At 35.7% G+C, this 18,381-nt stretch overlaps 1 protein-coding gene across 1 annotated transcript in view; it reads left to right on the top strand.

Moving 5' to 3' along the window:
• Positions 1-18,381, top strand: part of ATRNL1 (attractin like 1) — a 1,198,805-nt gene that overhangs the window by 913,439 nt on the left and 266,985 nt on the right. The window contains 1 exon segment of the mRNA XM_020988143.2: positions 16,211-16,318. Within this exon segment, the coding sequence (XP_020843802.1) occupies positions 16,211-16,318 (108 nt within the window).

The raw sequence follows: 18,381 nt of genomic DNA, 5'->3' as shown, positions 1-18,381 counted from the left end.
CCATCCATATCCAGATAAAGAACTGATGGACTTAGAATGCAGATCAAAGCACATTTTTTTTTCATTTACTTTATTCTTTCTCATGGTTTTATTTCCTTTTGATCTGTTTCTTCTTCCACAACCATGATGAATATGGAAATATGTTTCACATGATAGCATACGTATAAACTATACCAAACTGCCTACGATTTTCAGAAGAAGGGAGAGAAGGTAGGGAGAAAAATTTGAAACTCAAAATCAGTGCTAAAAAGCTATGTTGATACATAATTGGGGGAAAATAAAAATAAATGAAAAAGTGGAATAGATATAAAATAAACATTTTTAAATAGTGAAAAAAATAATAAATGATGTGGCGTAGGTGATTTCAGGCAAAACCCCTTAGTTCTCTCAATCTCTTTCAACTACAAAATGTGAAGGCTGATCCATATGCCTCTCAGATCAAACTTTGGGTGATTCTCTGATTCTTGGACATGCTTTAGTCATTTGCATTATACCAGTCCAACTGTTATAGTCATCATCAGTCATACTACCTCTGGCTCGAAGGACAATAATCTTTATTGTTTGAACATCCAATTTGTTAACTTTTTAAAAAACTTTCTCCTTTTTTTTTTATTTTGGCTTTCCCATGTATGCTTCATTTTTTTTTAAATAGATGAGCATTAACTATTGTTTGTGAACTCTAGGTATACATATACAAATATGTGTGTAGCCTCATGTCCATCAGAAGTCCAAGGAGCCCCTACCAATTATATTACTATTAATGATTTTCTAGTTATACTTCTAAATGACAAAAGATTAGGTAGAATAGGCATATAAGCTGGTAAAAGCTATTGATTTAGATCCATTGAATCACAATATATGATATATAGTGTGCATTATCTACACATATTATATATGTGTATGCATATATATGTACATATGCATATACACATACATGCATATACAATGAGCTATATACATATATATATGTATATATATCTACACTATGACCTGTGGCAGATTAATTAAGGTAAGGTTTTTGTTTGTGTGTTTAAGTTCCCAGTTCTTCAGAGTGTATGGGAATATACAATTTTTATAAAATCATTTCAATATCACTTGTTCCTTCTAGTAATGAAAGGTAATACCAGATATCCTTGAAGTCCCAGCAGACTTTTTCCAACAGTTAAAGCCTGTTCTAGGAGTTACTTCAGTTTGCTCAAGTGTAATCAGTATACCAACTGGCAAAGAAATCACTTGGAATAAACACATTGGAGTTCTCACAGCAATATCTAGTAGACGAAGATGCTAGAGGGTCCAGCACTAATTTCACGTCAGTGGCATATCTAGGTTACTTACTCAAGAGGCTAGAGATGCCAGTCATGAAGAACAGCTGTTGAAGCAATATGAATTGATGACAGTCCAAAACATATACCATATCTTTAAAAACTCTATTACCAAAGAAGGTAAAAACTCACCTGTACTCATGGAGCAAACTGATCATTGCTGCAGGAATGAATGAGGGTGGAGTAATTAGAAGCCTTAAGTAAGTGAGAATCAGGAAAGACGTATTCCCCAAAGCTTGGTACACAACATGAATGCTGTGCTGTTTTCTGAAACAATCCACCTTGCACCGATTATATTCTACAAATGAACGTGTGACTTGAGGTCAAAAGCACATTTCAAGTCATTGTGAAAGATTACATTTATTCTGGTAGTTGAATAAATTTTGAAAGTCTTTTTTCAGCACTTAGTTTATAATGTAAATGGTATAAACAACTTTCTCCCATGTGCAATGTGATTAGTTACGGTGAATGTTTTATGTACAAGGTTGTACAGTGAATAGAAGTAAAGTGGTCAATTTACTTTTGCAAAGAGAAGATATAAGACCTGCAACCCAGGAAAGCCAAAGCAAAATAGAGCAGTGGCTGCTGAAAAGGACACTTGGGAATGAAATGCTGAGCTAGGCAGAATATGCAGAAGAGTGTTGCTTCAACATTGGCTTGGGGAAAATCTAATATTGACACATTGGAGCAGGTTTTCACAGCTGATGAGTAAAGGCTTTTGACCTTGTTTCATTTGCCTAAAATGAACATTAATGGCTATCAGGATATATGTGTGTATGTGCATGTATTATGTATATGTATGATTTATGCATATTTGAACTTAGTGTTTAATTTATATATAAAATTAAATGTTAATTACATAGGCATCTATACAATTAAACATATACTATATATAAACACAATTAAACATATATGTGTATTCACACACGTACATTTTCCAGTGCTCATTTGTTTCTAAAATTTAGATCCATGTAAATATATGTGATTTGTGACAAAATGCAATTGAAATGACAATTTAATCATGTTTCAAAAAATTTTTTCTCAATATATCATTTGAATTTTAAAAGCAATCATTCCCAAATGCATACATATTTATAGTACATTACTATGTAAATATATATGGGTAAGATGAAGATAAATAGAAACAAAAGTAAGTTATGTTTTAACCTTCTGTGTTTTTCTAACGACAGCCTTTGCATCCTGCAGACCCTTTGTCACTTGCCCTCACTCCCTGGCTCTAAAAAGCATCTTATGCCATTCTATTCTTGCAAGAACATGAGCAATTTGAAGATTGGAAAATTGTCCACAGGCTTTTTCTTTTGTATATCTCATTCATCACTTTTTGGAAATATTTTGCATGAATGGGAAGAAGTGGCTACTTGGAGTGAATTATTTTAAGGCCCATGTAATCGGCTGTCAGAGATCTTTATGGGCAGCAAACCTCAGAAGAGCAAGTTTATGTTTAAAAAAATGTACAGTGTTTGAACACTTTATAACTTAAGATCTTATAGATAAATATAAACAAATAAATACATACATATAAATAACACTTATAAATAAGAACTAATTTTCCTAGTATTATAAAATCATGTCATAGAATACTAGGGCAAGAAGAGATTTTGGAGAACACATTGTCTCAGTATTTTATTAGATAGATAAATATAGAGATATGGATATGTCTATATATGTATAATATTACACACATGTGTATTTGTATACATGTTATTTTTGTGTGTGTTTGTACTGAGTCACAGAGAGGTAAGGTTTTGACTTGAGATCACAACACAAATACTGCCAGGGCCAGGACCTGAACCCATTTCTTTAGATTCATCATTTAGTTTGTTGCTCATTCTACCATTTCACTGAGAAGAAATATGGGACCTTAATCCAACAGCATGATAATCATAGGAGAAATATACAAGAGGCTCACTATGTTTTCAGTATCCTGCCCGTGGGAACCACCTTGTAACACAGTTCTTTTAGTATTTCGGTAACTCAGCTCCCTCAGTTCGAATTCTATTTTATAAGGAATAACTTTACAAAGAAGTTTATAGGTTGGCCTCAAAAGGAATCTCCAGAAAGACTATACCTAAATTGTACCTGAGAGACCTGGTAAAGCCGTGCACACACAAGATGGAAATTTACTAGTCACACCTTTCCTATGATGCACAGAACTCAATAGTATACTTTATTAGAGAAGAAAGTTGCTAGTAGCCACTGTTAGCATGGAGACATCAGAACCGGTCTCAATTCCGGGGCATGAAATACTTTGGGAAAGATTCTTCTCCATCCATCCTACTCAATAGTGCTTTTATAGTCTCATACAGCTTTGGAATGCATCTGCCCCTATCACAATACCAGAGTCAGAGCTATAACTTGGATTTTTTTTTAAACTGGAACAAAAACAGCTCAGTAAGAGTAGGGGGAGGGCCAGCGAGTGTCTTCCAGAGGACATGGCCAGATCTGAAGTGTAATGGTGTCTCAAGGTGGTGTAGCCTGGCTCCCTGGTCTTCAATCCTGGGGGGGTTTGAATGGAGGGAAATCGATGTTCAGGAAGCCCAATAGAACCCTGAGAGTCATGTCTGGGGTGATTTGTGTTGGTTGCTGGCCCAAGCTGACAGAAGATTTTATATCCAGGCCACGATAGCTATGTCTCTGACCAATCTGACTGGTTTCTGTCCTTGCTGTTCTTTAACTGTGACATTCTGTCTCAAATCTTTGTGCCTGTGCTTTCCCCACATCCTCCTCCCTCTTGCCTCTGACCACTACTAACTGTGTGATGGTGGAGAAATCACTTAATTTCTCAGTGCTCTGGGAGACTTGCTAAAGTTTTAAGTTGCACGGAAGGTACCATCTTGCATTAGTAGAGGGAATTTAATTACTCAGAAATTACCTATACTTTTGAAATCACAGATCTTGTCCTTTTCCTTATCCCAGCTATTTACATGTATGCATGTTGTTTTATGGGAGAGAATTTAAGTTCTTTGAGAGCAAGAGTGTCTTAATTGTTAATTAATAATTAAAATAGTTAATTAATATATTGATATTAATAAATGCTTAATATTTGTTCATTTGATTAATCGACCACAGTATTGGGGGAGAAAAGAGTACTAACAATCAGGTGACCTGAGTCTTGCATGACTTTGCCACCTTATACCTGTGACTTTGGGAAAGGTTTTTTTTTTTAATCTTCTCTAGGCTTCAGTGTCCTTGTCCTTAAAGTGAGTATGGAGCTAGATGATTACTAAGGTTCATTCCAGATTGAAAATTCTATGTACTATTACATTGTTATTTCTCTTGTGCCAGGTTCTCCCTTTCTTCATCTGGCATTCCAGACGATCTCCCCTGCCTCAAGCTTCTTCTTCACTCCAGTCCATCCTTCATCCAGTTATGAAATTGATCTTTTCTAAGCACATCACCTCCCCCACCCCTTCAATAAACTGTAGAGGCTCCCTAAGTTTAAAGCCTTTTATAACGTGGCCGTTTCCTCCCTTTCCAGCCTCCTTTTACCTTACTCCCTGGCATGTACTCTGTGATCCAGTGACACTAGCCTCCTTGCTGTTCCTCATGTAAAAAACATCAGTGTCTCACTGGGCATTTTCACTGGCTGTCCCACATGCCAGGAATTCTCTCCCTCCTCAACTTCCTCTCCTGATTTACCTGACTTACTTCAGGGTTCAGCTAAAACTCTATTTTCTTCAAGAAGACTTTCACAATCATCCTTAATACTAATGTCTTCCCTCTAAAATGTTTTGTTTGCCTGTTATCTCTCCCCCATTAGACTGTGAGCTTCTTGAGAGCAGGGATTGAGTATTTTGTTTTTATTTTTTTGGGAAGGGGGGTCAGGGTTTGCCTTTCTTTCTATCTCTACCATTTAGTATAATGCCTGGAACTTAGTAGGGGCTTAAAAATGCTTGTTTATTTGACTTCTTATTTTGGCATAAGTCAAATATGACTGCTCACTTTCCTTTCTGTAATATGAATTTTAGCATCCAGTTGTCTTCCATGGCTTATGATTATATAATGGTTCAAAAATGATTTCAGTTTGTTCTGTTCTTTAGGAAAGTGTTATACAATATTTTAAAGTAGAAAATCACAAGAAAAAAAGAAATCTCCCTTAAGAAGTAACCTAGGTTAGCAAGGAAAGCTATTGAGATTTTATTATGGCCTAAGTCTATTAAATGTAAATCCTCACAGCTCTGAGGACTAAATCAAAAAGATTCCAAGTAGGAGACATGTGCAAAACATAAAGTTGTAATCAACACTTTTTCTCCTGCAGTAGAGATGTACACCATTCTTTCTTATGGAAAGAAAAAAAATGTCACGAGAATCATTTTGTTTGGAATGAAGATGGGGAAAATTCCTGCTACAGCTGCATCTGCTCAGAGTGGACAGCCAGGTTTAGTGAGAGTTAAATGAGTTAAGTGCAACAATTTAGCTAATTGAAAGGCTAATCTAATGGTGCCTGGCTTCGGAGCAAGTCCTGACTCTTAGCAAGCAAGGCAAAAGGGTTCCTGTGTATTAATGTTTCTGGAAGCTCCTGACATGGAGACAAGGACAAGCAAAAACTAGCCTTCTAGATTAAGAGAAATAACAATTAATGAAAGAGAATGTGGAAGGTGTCTCTGTTCATCTGAAAAAAGCCTATAAAGTTCTTTTTCTTCACATCTTTTCTTTAAAACAGCATCTTGTTTCCTCTAACCTTTTTCCAGAATATATGTATAGATGTGCATTGTCGATATGTATATATGCATGTGTATACATATATGTATACATATATGTATATGTATATGTATATGTGTGTGGATAGATAGATAGATAGATAGATAGATAGATAGATAGATAGATAGATAGATAGAAGAATTTATATAGGGAGCTCCTACCCCAGGAAATTCATTCTAGCAGTTCAGATCAACATTTTCTCTGCAATTTACCCCCAAATCTCACAATTGGAAAACTGAAAGAGACCTCAGCAGTCATCTCTTTATACCATTATACCACACTGGTCAGGTGGTTATTCAGCCTTTGAGGCTGGAAGAGTCTTAGAGACCTGCCTCTAAGGTCGTGATTTGTCTAGGCTCACATACCTAGCAAGTATCTGAGGTGTTGCTTAATAATAATGATAATGATGGTATCTAGTGTTTACATAGCACTTTAAGGTTTGCAAAGCACTTTACATATAGTATCTCATTTGATCCTTACAATCCTGTGAAGGAGGCACAATTATTATCCCCATTTTGTAGATGAAATAACTGAGACCCTAAGGGGTTAACTGGGGTCTCAGACACAAATGGGTCCCAGGTCTTCCTGATTCTACTCCCAAGTGCTCTAACTACTACTCCACATTTTGATTTATGTACCTTTCTCAAATTCCTTGAATAAATATCAATGTAGCCTGATGACTTTATAATGTAAATCATTTAATTAATCTTTACTACAGCCTAGTAAGATAAATAAATAGCACCTGTCACTATTAGCATATACATAATTCAGACGGCTTCAGATCATTTTTCATGCAGGAGGTTAGTTATGGATCCAGACTAAAATCTATATTTAAAATATATCATAGTGGTCCAATACTGATTTAATAGACTTTACTAAAGTGTATGCCAGCTAACTCACCATTGGTTAGAAACCATTTAACTCCATTCAAGTGATTATGATCATCATCATCTGTATACTGCTTTAAGGTTTATGAAGTGCTTTACATATGTTTTCTCATTTGATCCTCACAATAACCCCACAAAAGTAGGAGCTATTATCCCCATTTTACATATAGGGAAACTGAGGCAGACAAACTTGTAGCAATTTGTGACAGTCACATAGCTACTCTTTGAGGCAAAATTTGAATTCAGGTCACCATTGACTCCAAGTCTATCCCTCCATTCACAGAACTACCTAGCTGCCTCAATTGCTTTCTAATTGAATGAATACTACATATAATCTGATATAATCTAATGTGGATTCAAAATGTGTGCATACAGAACTACCCCTTTAATATATAAACCATATATTCACCCAAGTTTGAATATGTGGTGCATATTAGTGAGGATCTGGACATGAGATACTTTTTTAATTTTAAATTAACTAATAATTAAAATCAAAGTAATCATTAAATTGTCTTTGCCCTCATTAGATATAGATTAACTATTTTTGTTTTTTGTTGTTCAGTCACTTTTCAGTTATATCTACCTCTTCGTGGCCCCTTTTGGGGTTTTCTTGGCAAAGATTCTGAAGTGGTTTTTCCATTTCCTTCTCCAGCTTATTTTACAGATGAGAGAATAGAGGCAAACAGGGTTAAGTGACTTGCCCAGGGTTACACAGTTAGTTTGTGTCTGATGCCAGATTTGAACTCAGGAAGATGAGTCTCCCAGGCTCCAGGCCGAGCACTTTATCCACTTCAGTTTTCAAAGCCTTTGAAAAGGCATGGCATTGGAGCAAAATCCATATATAGGTAAGAATGTATAACTTACTTGCACTTATATTGACTTAACAAATTAATCAAATCCTCTGACAAGAGATCATGTTTTGAAACCTAATTCTCAGGGACCTTCAAAACAAGTTACCAAAACACAGCACAGACTGGGTTAAGAAGAAAGACATAAGGAGACAAGGGAATAGAAGTGATTTCTGTTTTGTTTTGTTTTGTTTTGTTTGTAAGAGTATTATCAGGGCGGAGTCAAGATAGCCAAGTAAAAGCTGTGACTTGCTGGAGCTCTCCCCCAAACCCCTGTAAAAATGACTCTAAACAAATTCTAGAGCAGCAAAACCCACAAAAAGACAAAGTGAAATAAATTTCCAACCCAACACAACCTGGATGGTTGATGAGAAAAGTCTGTTGTGCCTAGCTGGGAGAGGAGCGCAGTTCAGCATGGACAGCACAGGCAAGGACAGGGCCCCAGAAAATCTGGAGCATTCTCAGGGGTCTGAATCACTGGCAGCTATGTTGATTTCCAGACTTTTCAACCCACAGATGCCAAAGACAACTTAGAAGCTCAGTAGGAAAGGTCTGTCGGACCTGGGTGAGAGGAGTGTGGTCAGGTACCAGCCCTGACACAGCCCCAGGGCAGGCCCACATACAGTGAGGGGACCAAATGGCTAATCAGAGGGGGATTGCAGGTGCTCTTTGCTGGTGCTGAGGCAGGGTTCTCTTGCTTTTCCCATGCTTGGATCTGGGTCGCAGTCCTGGGTTGTGGTCCTGGGGTGAGGAGGAGTGCTAGTGTGGCAGGGCTTATGGTGGTGGTGGAGAGAATCCTCCTCACTCTTTTAAGGCAGAAAAGACTGCTTGTGGTCACTCATAGACCAGAGATCACCTGCCAGGAAAGGAGTAAACACCTTGCCCTTGATCGTACCATCTTGGAAGAACTGAAATTTTACGGGTGCCTAGAAATATCTCTGAAAACAGCTACCCAAAACCCCTGAAGCTTGGAACAGTACACCCTCTTCACTGGGAGCAGAGCCCTACCTTAATGAAGAGTTAAAAATTATGTGTGTGTGTGTGTGTGTGTGTGTGTGTGCGTATAATATATAAATATGTTACATATATATATATATATATATATATATATATATATATAGAGAGAGAGAGAGAGAGAGAGAGAGAGAGAGAGAGAGAGAGAGAGACAGAGACAGAGAGAGAGACAGAGACAGAGACAGAGAGACAGAGGGCACAGGATGAATTGAATATGAAGGGATGATATCTAAAAAATAAAATTAAGGAGCAAGAGAGGATTGTCCTGAGAGGAGAAAGGGAGAAGTGGAATGGGATAAATTATCTTATGTAAAAGAGGAAGGAGAAAGCTTTTACAGTGGAGGAGAAGAGGCGGGGAGGTGAGAGGGAATGAGTGAATCTTACTCTCATTGGATTTGGTTTAAGCAGCGAATAACATATACACTCAATTGGGTATAGAAATCTATCTTACCCTACAGGAAAATACAGGGGGAAGGGGGTAAAAGAAGGGGGATGATAAAAAAGGAGAGCAGACTGGGAGAGGGGATAATCAGAAGCAAACACTTTTGAGGAGGGACAGGATCAAAGGAGACAATAGAATAAACGGGGGTTGGGATATGATGGAGGGAAATATAGTTAGTCTTTCACAACATGACTATTATGGAAGTGTTTTGTATGACTAAATCGAATTACTTGGCTTCTCAATGACGATGGGTAGAGAAGAAGGAAGAGAGAGAATTTGGGACTCAAAGTTTTAAAAATGAATGTTAAAAAATTTTTGCACATGCAACGGTGAAATAAGATATACAGGCAATAGGATGTAGAAATCTGTCCTGCCCTATATAGGAAAATAGAAAGGGAAGGGGATAAGAGAAGAGGGGGATGACAAGGGAGGGCATATTGGGGGGATAGGTATTCAGAATACATGCTGTCTTGGGGTGGGGGGAGGGGAGAGATGGGAAGAAAATTTGGATTTCAAAATCTTGTGGAAGCGAAATGTTGAAAACTAAAAATAAATAAATTAATTAAAGGTTGTGGTTTTTTTAAAGAATATTATCAGGAGCAGCAAGATGGAGCAGTGGATAGAGCTCTGGCCTTGGAATCAGGAGGACCCGAATTCAAATCCAATCTCAGACACATGACACTTACTAGCTGTGTGACCCTGGGCAAGTCACTTAACCCTGATTGCCTCACCAAAAAGAAAAGAAAAGATTATCATAAAATCTGCTTGTGGACTTGGTGTATGTTGGATTATTGACCTAATTAATGTATTAATTTAGGATTTTTGAACTAATAGCATTGGGATTGTCAACTTGATCATCAGTGAATTGATTTGAATCAACATGACTATACACCTGATAGTTGTCATGGCAATGTGGACTTTAGTGGTCTTGTGGCTCTGTGGGTTATTTTGAAAGCCTTGCAAATGACAGACATTGCTGTTTTGTGGCTTCAAAGACACCACAACAGTCATTTGTTTCTTTATTGTGTGCTTTCTACACTACATTTTTTTCATGGCAGTGTGAAAAGTCTATTGTGTTAAGATCAATTTGTTATCTTGGTTTTATCATCCTGCTGAAAAATTGGCAGTAAAGCATCAGTGATAAGGTGGATATATCTGTTAGGTGATTACTTATAGATGTACAAAATGTTAAATTTCATTTCTTATAGAAAGCACAATTGCAAAACAATTGATTTTTTTTCTTAAAGAACTAGTATGAATATATAAATAAATGAAAAAAGCTTTTACCATGTGTCAAGTACTATGCTAAGCACTGGAATATAAATAGAAAAAGCAAGGGTACACATGTTCTCAAGATTTAATTTGGGGATACAAAAGAAAGTTTATCTGCAGGAAAGATGAAAAGGCTCTGAAGCCCTATTGGTTCAGGAACAAAGTCAATACAAGGACCATGAGTCTCTGGGTTACATCAGTAGGTCAACTGACACTCCCCAGGGTCTGGAGGGTGCAGAGCAAGGGAGATGTTAAGGCCTAGACGACCGTGGGAGGCAGTGGTGGTTCAAAAGGTCTCATCAGGAAAAATACAGTGGGTGTTTCCCATCCCATCCAAGCCATGGGAGCAAACAGCTGGAATAAATTTTGGGCAGCTGGGCCTAGAGAAGAGGTCAAAGGGAATGGAAGGGGGAAGACTGTCCCCTTGATAGTGGGTCTTCCTGTCACTCTGCCTAGGTGGGTGGTCCAGGGCCAGCAAGGGAGGGGAAGGGAGGCAAGGGAGAAGGGGCACTCTGATGTTGATGGGTTTAGGGTAGCCAGGCCTGGCGGGTGAAGAAGAGTCAAGGTTGTGAAAGTATGGATGTTTGATAGAAAGTATTATCCATTTTACCTTTAAAAAACAACTTTGAATGTTACCGTTTTTGAAAAACAGGGAGCCAGAATCTTTACTCGTGAAAATTTCAAATTGCCTCATAAATGTGTGTCATTAGTTATAATGGGGACTCAGCAAAAGCAAAATCCTTTACAAGCACCTCAGAAAAATAGTTCTGAAAGTTCATAGGTATATTATCACTAAAAAGGATAGTACTTGTTTAATTTTTAGAACACCCTCTTTAAAAATGACCTCTGTTCTTCTCAGTTGGAAGAAGGGGCTAAAAAGGGTGGTACCTGAACTAGTGAGCCTACTTAAGCATCTCTTCTCCTCTAGTTCTCTAAGTTTTATGTCATATGGAAATGAAGTAAGCTGACCCATCTTTGCCTTTATACAAGTCACTGACAAAAAAAATGTTAAACTTAGGATAAGAGTTTTCCAAGACCTTTAAATCTAATGACTACCACTTATAACCCACCACCCACTTTATGTGGAACAGATTTCATAATGCTGAAAAATATCCTAAAAAATTTTAGTAGGAATCATCAAGTTTAAAAATGTACCCCAAAATCCCCTCAAGTAATGAAGGGGTTTTATCAGCGTTGTTGACTGGAGGCAAGAGTGTTGGAACAGATAGGAAAATTAAGGAATAAACAGCTAATTAGGAAGATGATCTCTGAAAATACAATCTTGATTCTCAGATCAGAGTTTACCATGTAGGGATGGCAGGTATTTGGTCGGAAAAAAAGTGCAGCTAGTGAGAACCTGTAAAATAGATAAATAAATTTATCTAATACGTATCTAATATGTATTTATGAGGGAAATAAGTATTTATTAAGCATCTACTATTTTTCAAGCACTGTACTAAGTACTTGACAAATTTAATGTCATTTGATCCTCACAGCAACTCTGGGAGGTAAGTTCTATTATTATCCCCATTTTATAATTGAGGAACCTGAGGCAAACAGAGGTGAAGTGACTTCCCCAGGATCACACAGCTAGAGAGTATCTGAGATTAGATTTCAACCCAGGTCTTCTTGATTCCAGGCCCATCTTTCTATCCACTCTGCCACCTAGCTGTGTGTATGTGTGTATGTGTGTATACTTAGGTATGCATGTGTGTGTACATGCATATACTTATATACACATACATACAAATATGTATATATGCATATACAATTCCTTCTAAATCTTGAGATTGGATGATGCATTAATGATAAATCAAAGTCATATCAGGAAGGAAAGATTAATATTTCATAGTAATAGTAAGAATATTGCACACTTTCTTTGCAAAGATGAAAATCTAATATATTTCAGTAAGAGTTCTCTGACTAGTATAATCTTTTGGTTCTCAGGTAAATTCAATGGTCTAGTTTCCAAATTTCGCTGCAAATATTTACTATTCTACTATATACTATCTTGTTTTTAATTGCTTTACATGTTACTTTTGGCTTTCTGTGTCTTCTGAACTATGTTGCAAGCTCTTCATAGGCAGGGGTCAGGTAATACTTGTTTTTTTTTTCTTTTATACCTCTAATAATAACTAGCACACTGTTAGACATTGAGTAAATTCTTATTGATCAGTTAATTGATTTGATTGACAACCATAGATCTAGAATTGGAATGAACCTTAGTCATCATCTAGTCCAATTACCTCATTTTGCAGATGAGAAAACTGAGGCCCTGAGAGATTAAGTGATTTACCCAAAGTGACACAAGAAATAAGTGGAAAGTCCTCTGACCCCATATTCAATTCACTTTCCACAGTACCATGGTGTATCCACATTGGGAAGAGAGGATTAAGTTTTGTTTTTGTTTTAATATTGTGGTCTTTATAAAAAGTGAAAATGTTAATGAACAAAAAATATCCAAGGAGTAATATTAGTTGTCTCTAGCACTGTTGTGTATTCATTTTCAAGGAAATCTATTCTTTGTTGATGGCAGTGGATTTAGAACTATGGTTTTACTGACTAGGCATTAATAAATGAGAGTGCATAGTCACATCATTAATTTTAAGGATTGTAAAATAGATATATTAAAGTGAATCGGTTTAAGCTTCATTGATCAGTTAGGCACTTGCTAGTACTTTCTAATCTTAAAAGTGCTACTCAAAATGATTTTAAAATATTTACTCCTCAATATGTTGCAGACGTTATGTTCCCAATTATAACATGAGGAAAATTAAGAGGAAGTGAAATAATTTGCCTATGTCAATAGAAGAAAAGTCAATGTTAGGAACAAGATTAAAACTTACAGCTTCCTGAAGGCTATCTGTACACTGATATAGTCAAGTTGATTATTTGCAAAAGAGCTGGAAAAAAAGGGTGTCTTCTTCACTGAGGTATTTGAATTTCTGAATGGATAGACAATGAAAATATACTTAATTTTAGAAAGATCCTTAAGCTGAATTTTAACATGCTACTTATTATGTTTTAATATGTGACTTTTGTTATAACTAAGAATACTATCTGGTAATTGAATTATGTTTTCTTTTTACTTTGGTCAACCTGTTTTTATGTCTCCTAACAGACATGGAAACTTATTTTATAAGTAGGTTTTTTTTGTATCTCTATTGTCCCCAAAATGTTTCTGTGTTAACTAAAAAAAAAAGATTGAAAATCCTCATTACTTTGTAGACAAAGAATTGCAAAATATATTTACTGCATTGTCAAAACCATCATTTTGAAAGTGTTAAATTTAAACTGTCATGAGGCATTTTCTTCTATCTGTCATTATCTCATAAGGGGTTTTCTTAATGGAAGCTTGCCATGCTGTATGTGTTTCCATTCAAAGATGTATGCTATGAGAATTATTCTTAAAATTTCCTTTTGCCAATATAATCAAATATACTCTGAGAATGCTATCAAGAGGCAGAAAAGCTAGGTATGCAAACATAGAATAAAATTATTTGTAGTAGAAAACATTGGAAACAACCTAAACGCCCAGCAGTTGCAATGTAACCAAACAAACTGGTATGTCAAAGACATGGGATTTTTTGATTTAATTAAACATATAAGGTCTATAAAAGAAATGCAAAGTTTTATAGAAAATAATATTAAGACAGTAGAGAGATGTCATTTTACATATTGATGAGGAATACAACCATCCACATAATCTGACCTATCATTTTACTGGTATAAGGAATTACTTGTAAGAAAATTAATTTTAACAAAGAATATTGATTACAGTTCAACTTACAATGTTAGAGGGTTTCTCATAGCACCAAAATGTTATGTAACTAGCGAGAATATGTCCGAAATACTAATACTAATAATGAGTGTTCAAATAGGCATTTTATAGCACTTACTACATACTAAAGGCTTTCCAATCATTATCTCATTTGATTCTCATAACAACTGAGAGGTAGGTGCTATGATTACCCCCATTTTACAGATGAGGAAGCTATGACAGTGACTAGTCCAGGGTCATACAGCTAGTAAGTATCAGAGGCTAGATTGGAACTCAGGTCTTCCTGATTCCAGGTCCAGCACTCTATGCACTGTGCCACTTCTCTCTCTCTGGGATACACATACATATACACATGTATACTCCAAATCTGACTTTCTAACCACTATATATACATATGTATGTACACACATACATGTATGTAAGTATATATTATATATTACATATTACATATACATTATAGATTTTCAATTATATATGTGTCATATATAATGTACATGGTTGCATTTGTATACATATGCAAACCAGTGTATAAATGTGTATTTCTGTACATACATACATATGTGTGTGTATATATATACATACATATATATATATATATATATATATAAACACACTCAGAAATTTAGAAGTAAATAGATAACAATGCAAACAAGTAGGACTAGAATAATGGGTATGCTGTTAATGTTATTTGTATGTTAAAACTTGCTTTTTCATGTAAAGATATTTAATTGGTTTTCCTTGCAGTTTAAATTAAATTTCATAATTATTTTTAAGACCAGTTGTTAATTTTTTAAGATGTGTGGATAGCCCCAAGTCTCTGTGCAGAATGAAGCAGGCTCTTTGTTTAAGGAGCCGGCTTTTCCCCAATGATATGATATTCTTCTCATTTGAAGGAACATTTAATTGCACTGCTCATCCACTTTAAATATTTAATAATCCTTTTATTAGTTGCAGGGAATGAAAGAGATAAGATTTGTAATGCCTAATCTTTTCCATCAATTTTTTGTTATCATGACTTAATGAATATTATAATTACAGGTAAAGGCAAAAATATAAATTACTTTTGCATTCTTGATTGAGACTCACTTGCAAGCCTCTTGGCTTCCATTTGAGCTGAAGCTATAAGGAGTCCAAAGAAAAAGATAGATGCTTGTTTTTTTAAACACCTGAGACAAAATTTCCACTAGTTACATAACCTTCCAATTTAAAACTTAGACAGGGAGGCTATGAATCAAGTTGCAAATACTATTACTAATAACTCCAACTGGTTTAAGTACTAAGAGTATTGCAGGCCTATGGGACTGTTCTTAGCAGGTAGTTTGACAACACTTCATTATTTTTTCTTACCTTTTAAAACCGCTATTTATTTTCAATTAAGATAAGACACAATTTGTTTTGATTAGAGAAAAAATACTGTATCATCACCATCATATAAGCAGTTTTCACTTAGGTAGCAACTATCACCTAGTGTTTTTAAAATGTTTTGAATACATTTCATTAGACTTAGAAAAAAAAAGAAACAAAGAAATGGGGAAGGACTGCCTGTTTGACAAGAACGTCAGGGAAAACTAGAAAGCTTTTTGGTACAAATTTGATTTAGACCAGTTTTTTATACCATATACCACCATAAGCTCCAAAAAAAAAAAAGGCTGTCAGTTAAAAAAAAAATAGGAGAGCAAGAAAAGAGAGGTAATTCTCTTAGTCTTTGGGAATGCATTTCAGTAGCAAGTCCCTTTGTAAGTACCATGAATATGAATGCTTCATGTACATGTAACTCAGGACCCATGGGAAAGACAACTCTCATCTTTAAAGATACAGATATGAATATGGATACGTCTAGTACCTGTACTTTTATTGTTGGATTTAATGCATGTGAAAAAAACCACATCTATTTTAAAACAAACTATTTTAACCCTCTCCAGCAACTGCTTCGAGAAAGACAGCAGATGGCCAGCCGCCCCTTTGCTTCTGTTGACGTAGCTGTGGAAGTGGGAGCTGAACAAACAGACTTTCTACGAGGGACATTAGAGGTAGGAACTGTGGTGCTGAAAGGGGACTGTAATGATTTGCATATTTATATTGCTTCTCTCATCTACATCTGCTTCTGAAACCAAGCAGAGTCTGATTACCTCTACTTGACAAGACTCTGCTACATATGTTATGCCATTTTCAAGGCACAGAGTTTTAATAGCATGACATGAGCTGCAACAAAAGCCACTGGAGAATCTATTAGCCTAGGCTAGAGTGACAGTCTGATCACCTGGCTGCCTTCCATTGACAGATAGGAGCTGAAGGAATTTCAGACATAGGTATGACAGAACAAGGCAACAAACCTCATATGTTTTGTCCTTAGAGGACACATTGCCCCCTAGTTAACAGATCACATCTATCTTAATTAGCAAAGTTTTCTGGAAAAGGAGGGCACAAGTTGTATTTTAATTATGTAGTGTCATTGTTTTAAGGAGTATAGAATATGTTGAATATTTTCATTTGTGGTTAATGACTGTGTTATTACATTTTTATTGCAAATGCATAAATACTGTACAGTGAAATAGAAATCATTATATGCAAGTCAGTGTGGTATCAGCTTTGTGTAATAATGCATGAAATGGTTTCTGAGCATGGGAACAAAAAATAAAGGGGAAATTTACAAGGTGTGATTAATAATTAATCAAAGTATATTGATGCATTGAAATTAAATGCATTATATTACTCTTTATTTAGGATTATTAGATATGGTTAAATTGTTTTTAAAAATTGAGGGTTTTGCCACAGCAGATATATTTGATCCTTTTAGAATTTTTCCTATCCCTTATTTGTCGAATTCCTCTTTTATTATGTGTAACACTGCCTTTAAGAAAGTACAGTGACAAGGGAGACATTGTTTTAGAAACTGAAATTTTACAAGATGGCAAAAATGAAAATAAAGTTATAATAACTTTCTACATTGCTTAGGCACAATTACAACTAATTATAACATTATTTGGGTACTTTGAATATAAATCACTAAGTCAGCCCTTATTGGTATAGGTCACTTTCTTGAGGAGCATGTGAATTTTTCTTCTTTTGATTATTTGGTCTTCTATTGACAAAGATCTCATGTTAAAGCTGATGTTTTGTGTCTTCACAATGCTCTGCCTACCCCCAAGCCAGAAACAGTTGGGAAAGTTTGCAGTTAGATTGACTGTCCTTCATCTCAGTTAACAAAAATTGGGACATCATAGATAAATACATTGCTGTGGGAGGGGGCATTTACTTTATATAGTTTTACCACAAAACTTTTTTTAACCAAGGCTGCTTCAGAAATAGGATAAAACAGGCTCTTGGAATGTTATTCCTCTAATAGAAATGTGCAGGAGTTTCATGTTAAGGGCCTGGCACATGGAGTCCAAAGTTGGAGGCAAAATTTTGACATTTGCCAAGTGTGTGACCATGGACAAGTCACGTGATCCATCTGAACCTCTATTCCATCTAAGAATAATAACTCTTGCACTATCTACTCTATAAAGTCAACATGTCAAAGGGCTTTGTGAATTCAAAAGCACAAAATAATATTAATGATATGTGTATGTGTATGGACATATGTAATTAATATCATTATTGTTAGCATAGAATGTTAGAGTTAAGAGGAGCCTTAAAGATCATCCAATCCAATCTCCTAGATTTACTAATGTGGAAATTGAGGCATAGAGCTACAGCTATATCTCAGCTCTGTCAGCTTCTAATCAAGTGCCTTGCCCCTTTTCTCTTGTGGGGTGATAGAAACATTAGTATCAAGGTAACCAGAATACATTAAAAGATTATATGGGAATACAGAAAATAAGAAAGAGGAAAACAAAATTTAAAGAACCAGATGATTCAAACACTGAATAATCAGTTCTGAATAACTTAATTTCCTCTAATTCTCTTGAACTTTCCATACTAAGACCCAGTCTTTGAAAGGGCAAAGCAAAGGGAAAACCTGTTAGGATAAAGAGTAACAGCACACTTCAAGAGAATCTTTTTTCCCCCTAGGAGTCATGTCCCTCACCCTTTTGTTGTTACCTCTATGTTACATTACAAAATGTACAATATCAAGATGTTATTGCTAAAT

This window comes from Phascolarctos cinereus, unplaced genomic scaffold (assembly GCF_003287225.1).
Source record: "Phascolarctos cinereus isolate Bilbo 61053 unplaced genomic scaffold, phaCin_HiC Scaffold_3;HRSCAF=262, whole genome shotgun sequence".
NCBI classification, from domain to species: domain Eukaryota; kingdom Metazoa; phylum Chordata; class Mammalia; order Diprotodontia; family Phascolarctidae; genus Phascolarctos; species Phascolarctos cinereus.
Note: the sequence above shows the minus strand (reverse complement) of the source record. Positions and strands in the feature narration are given on the sequence as shown.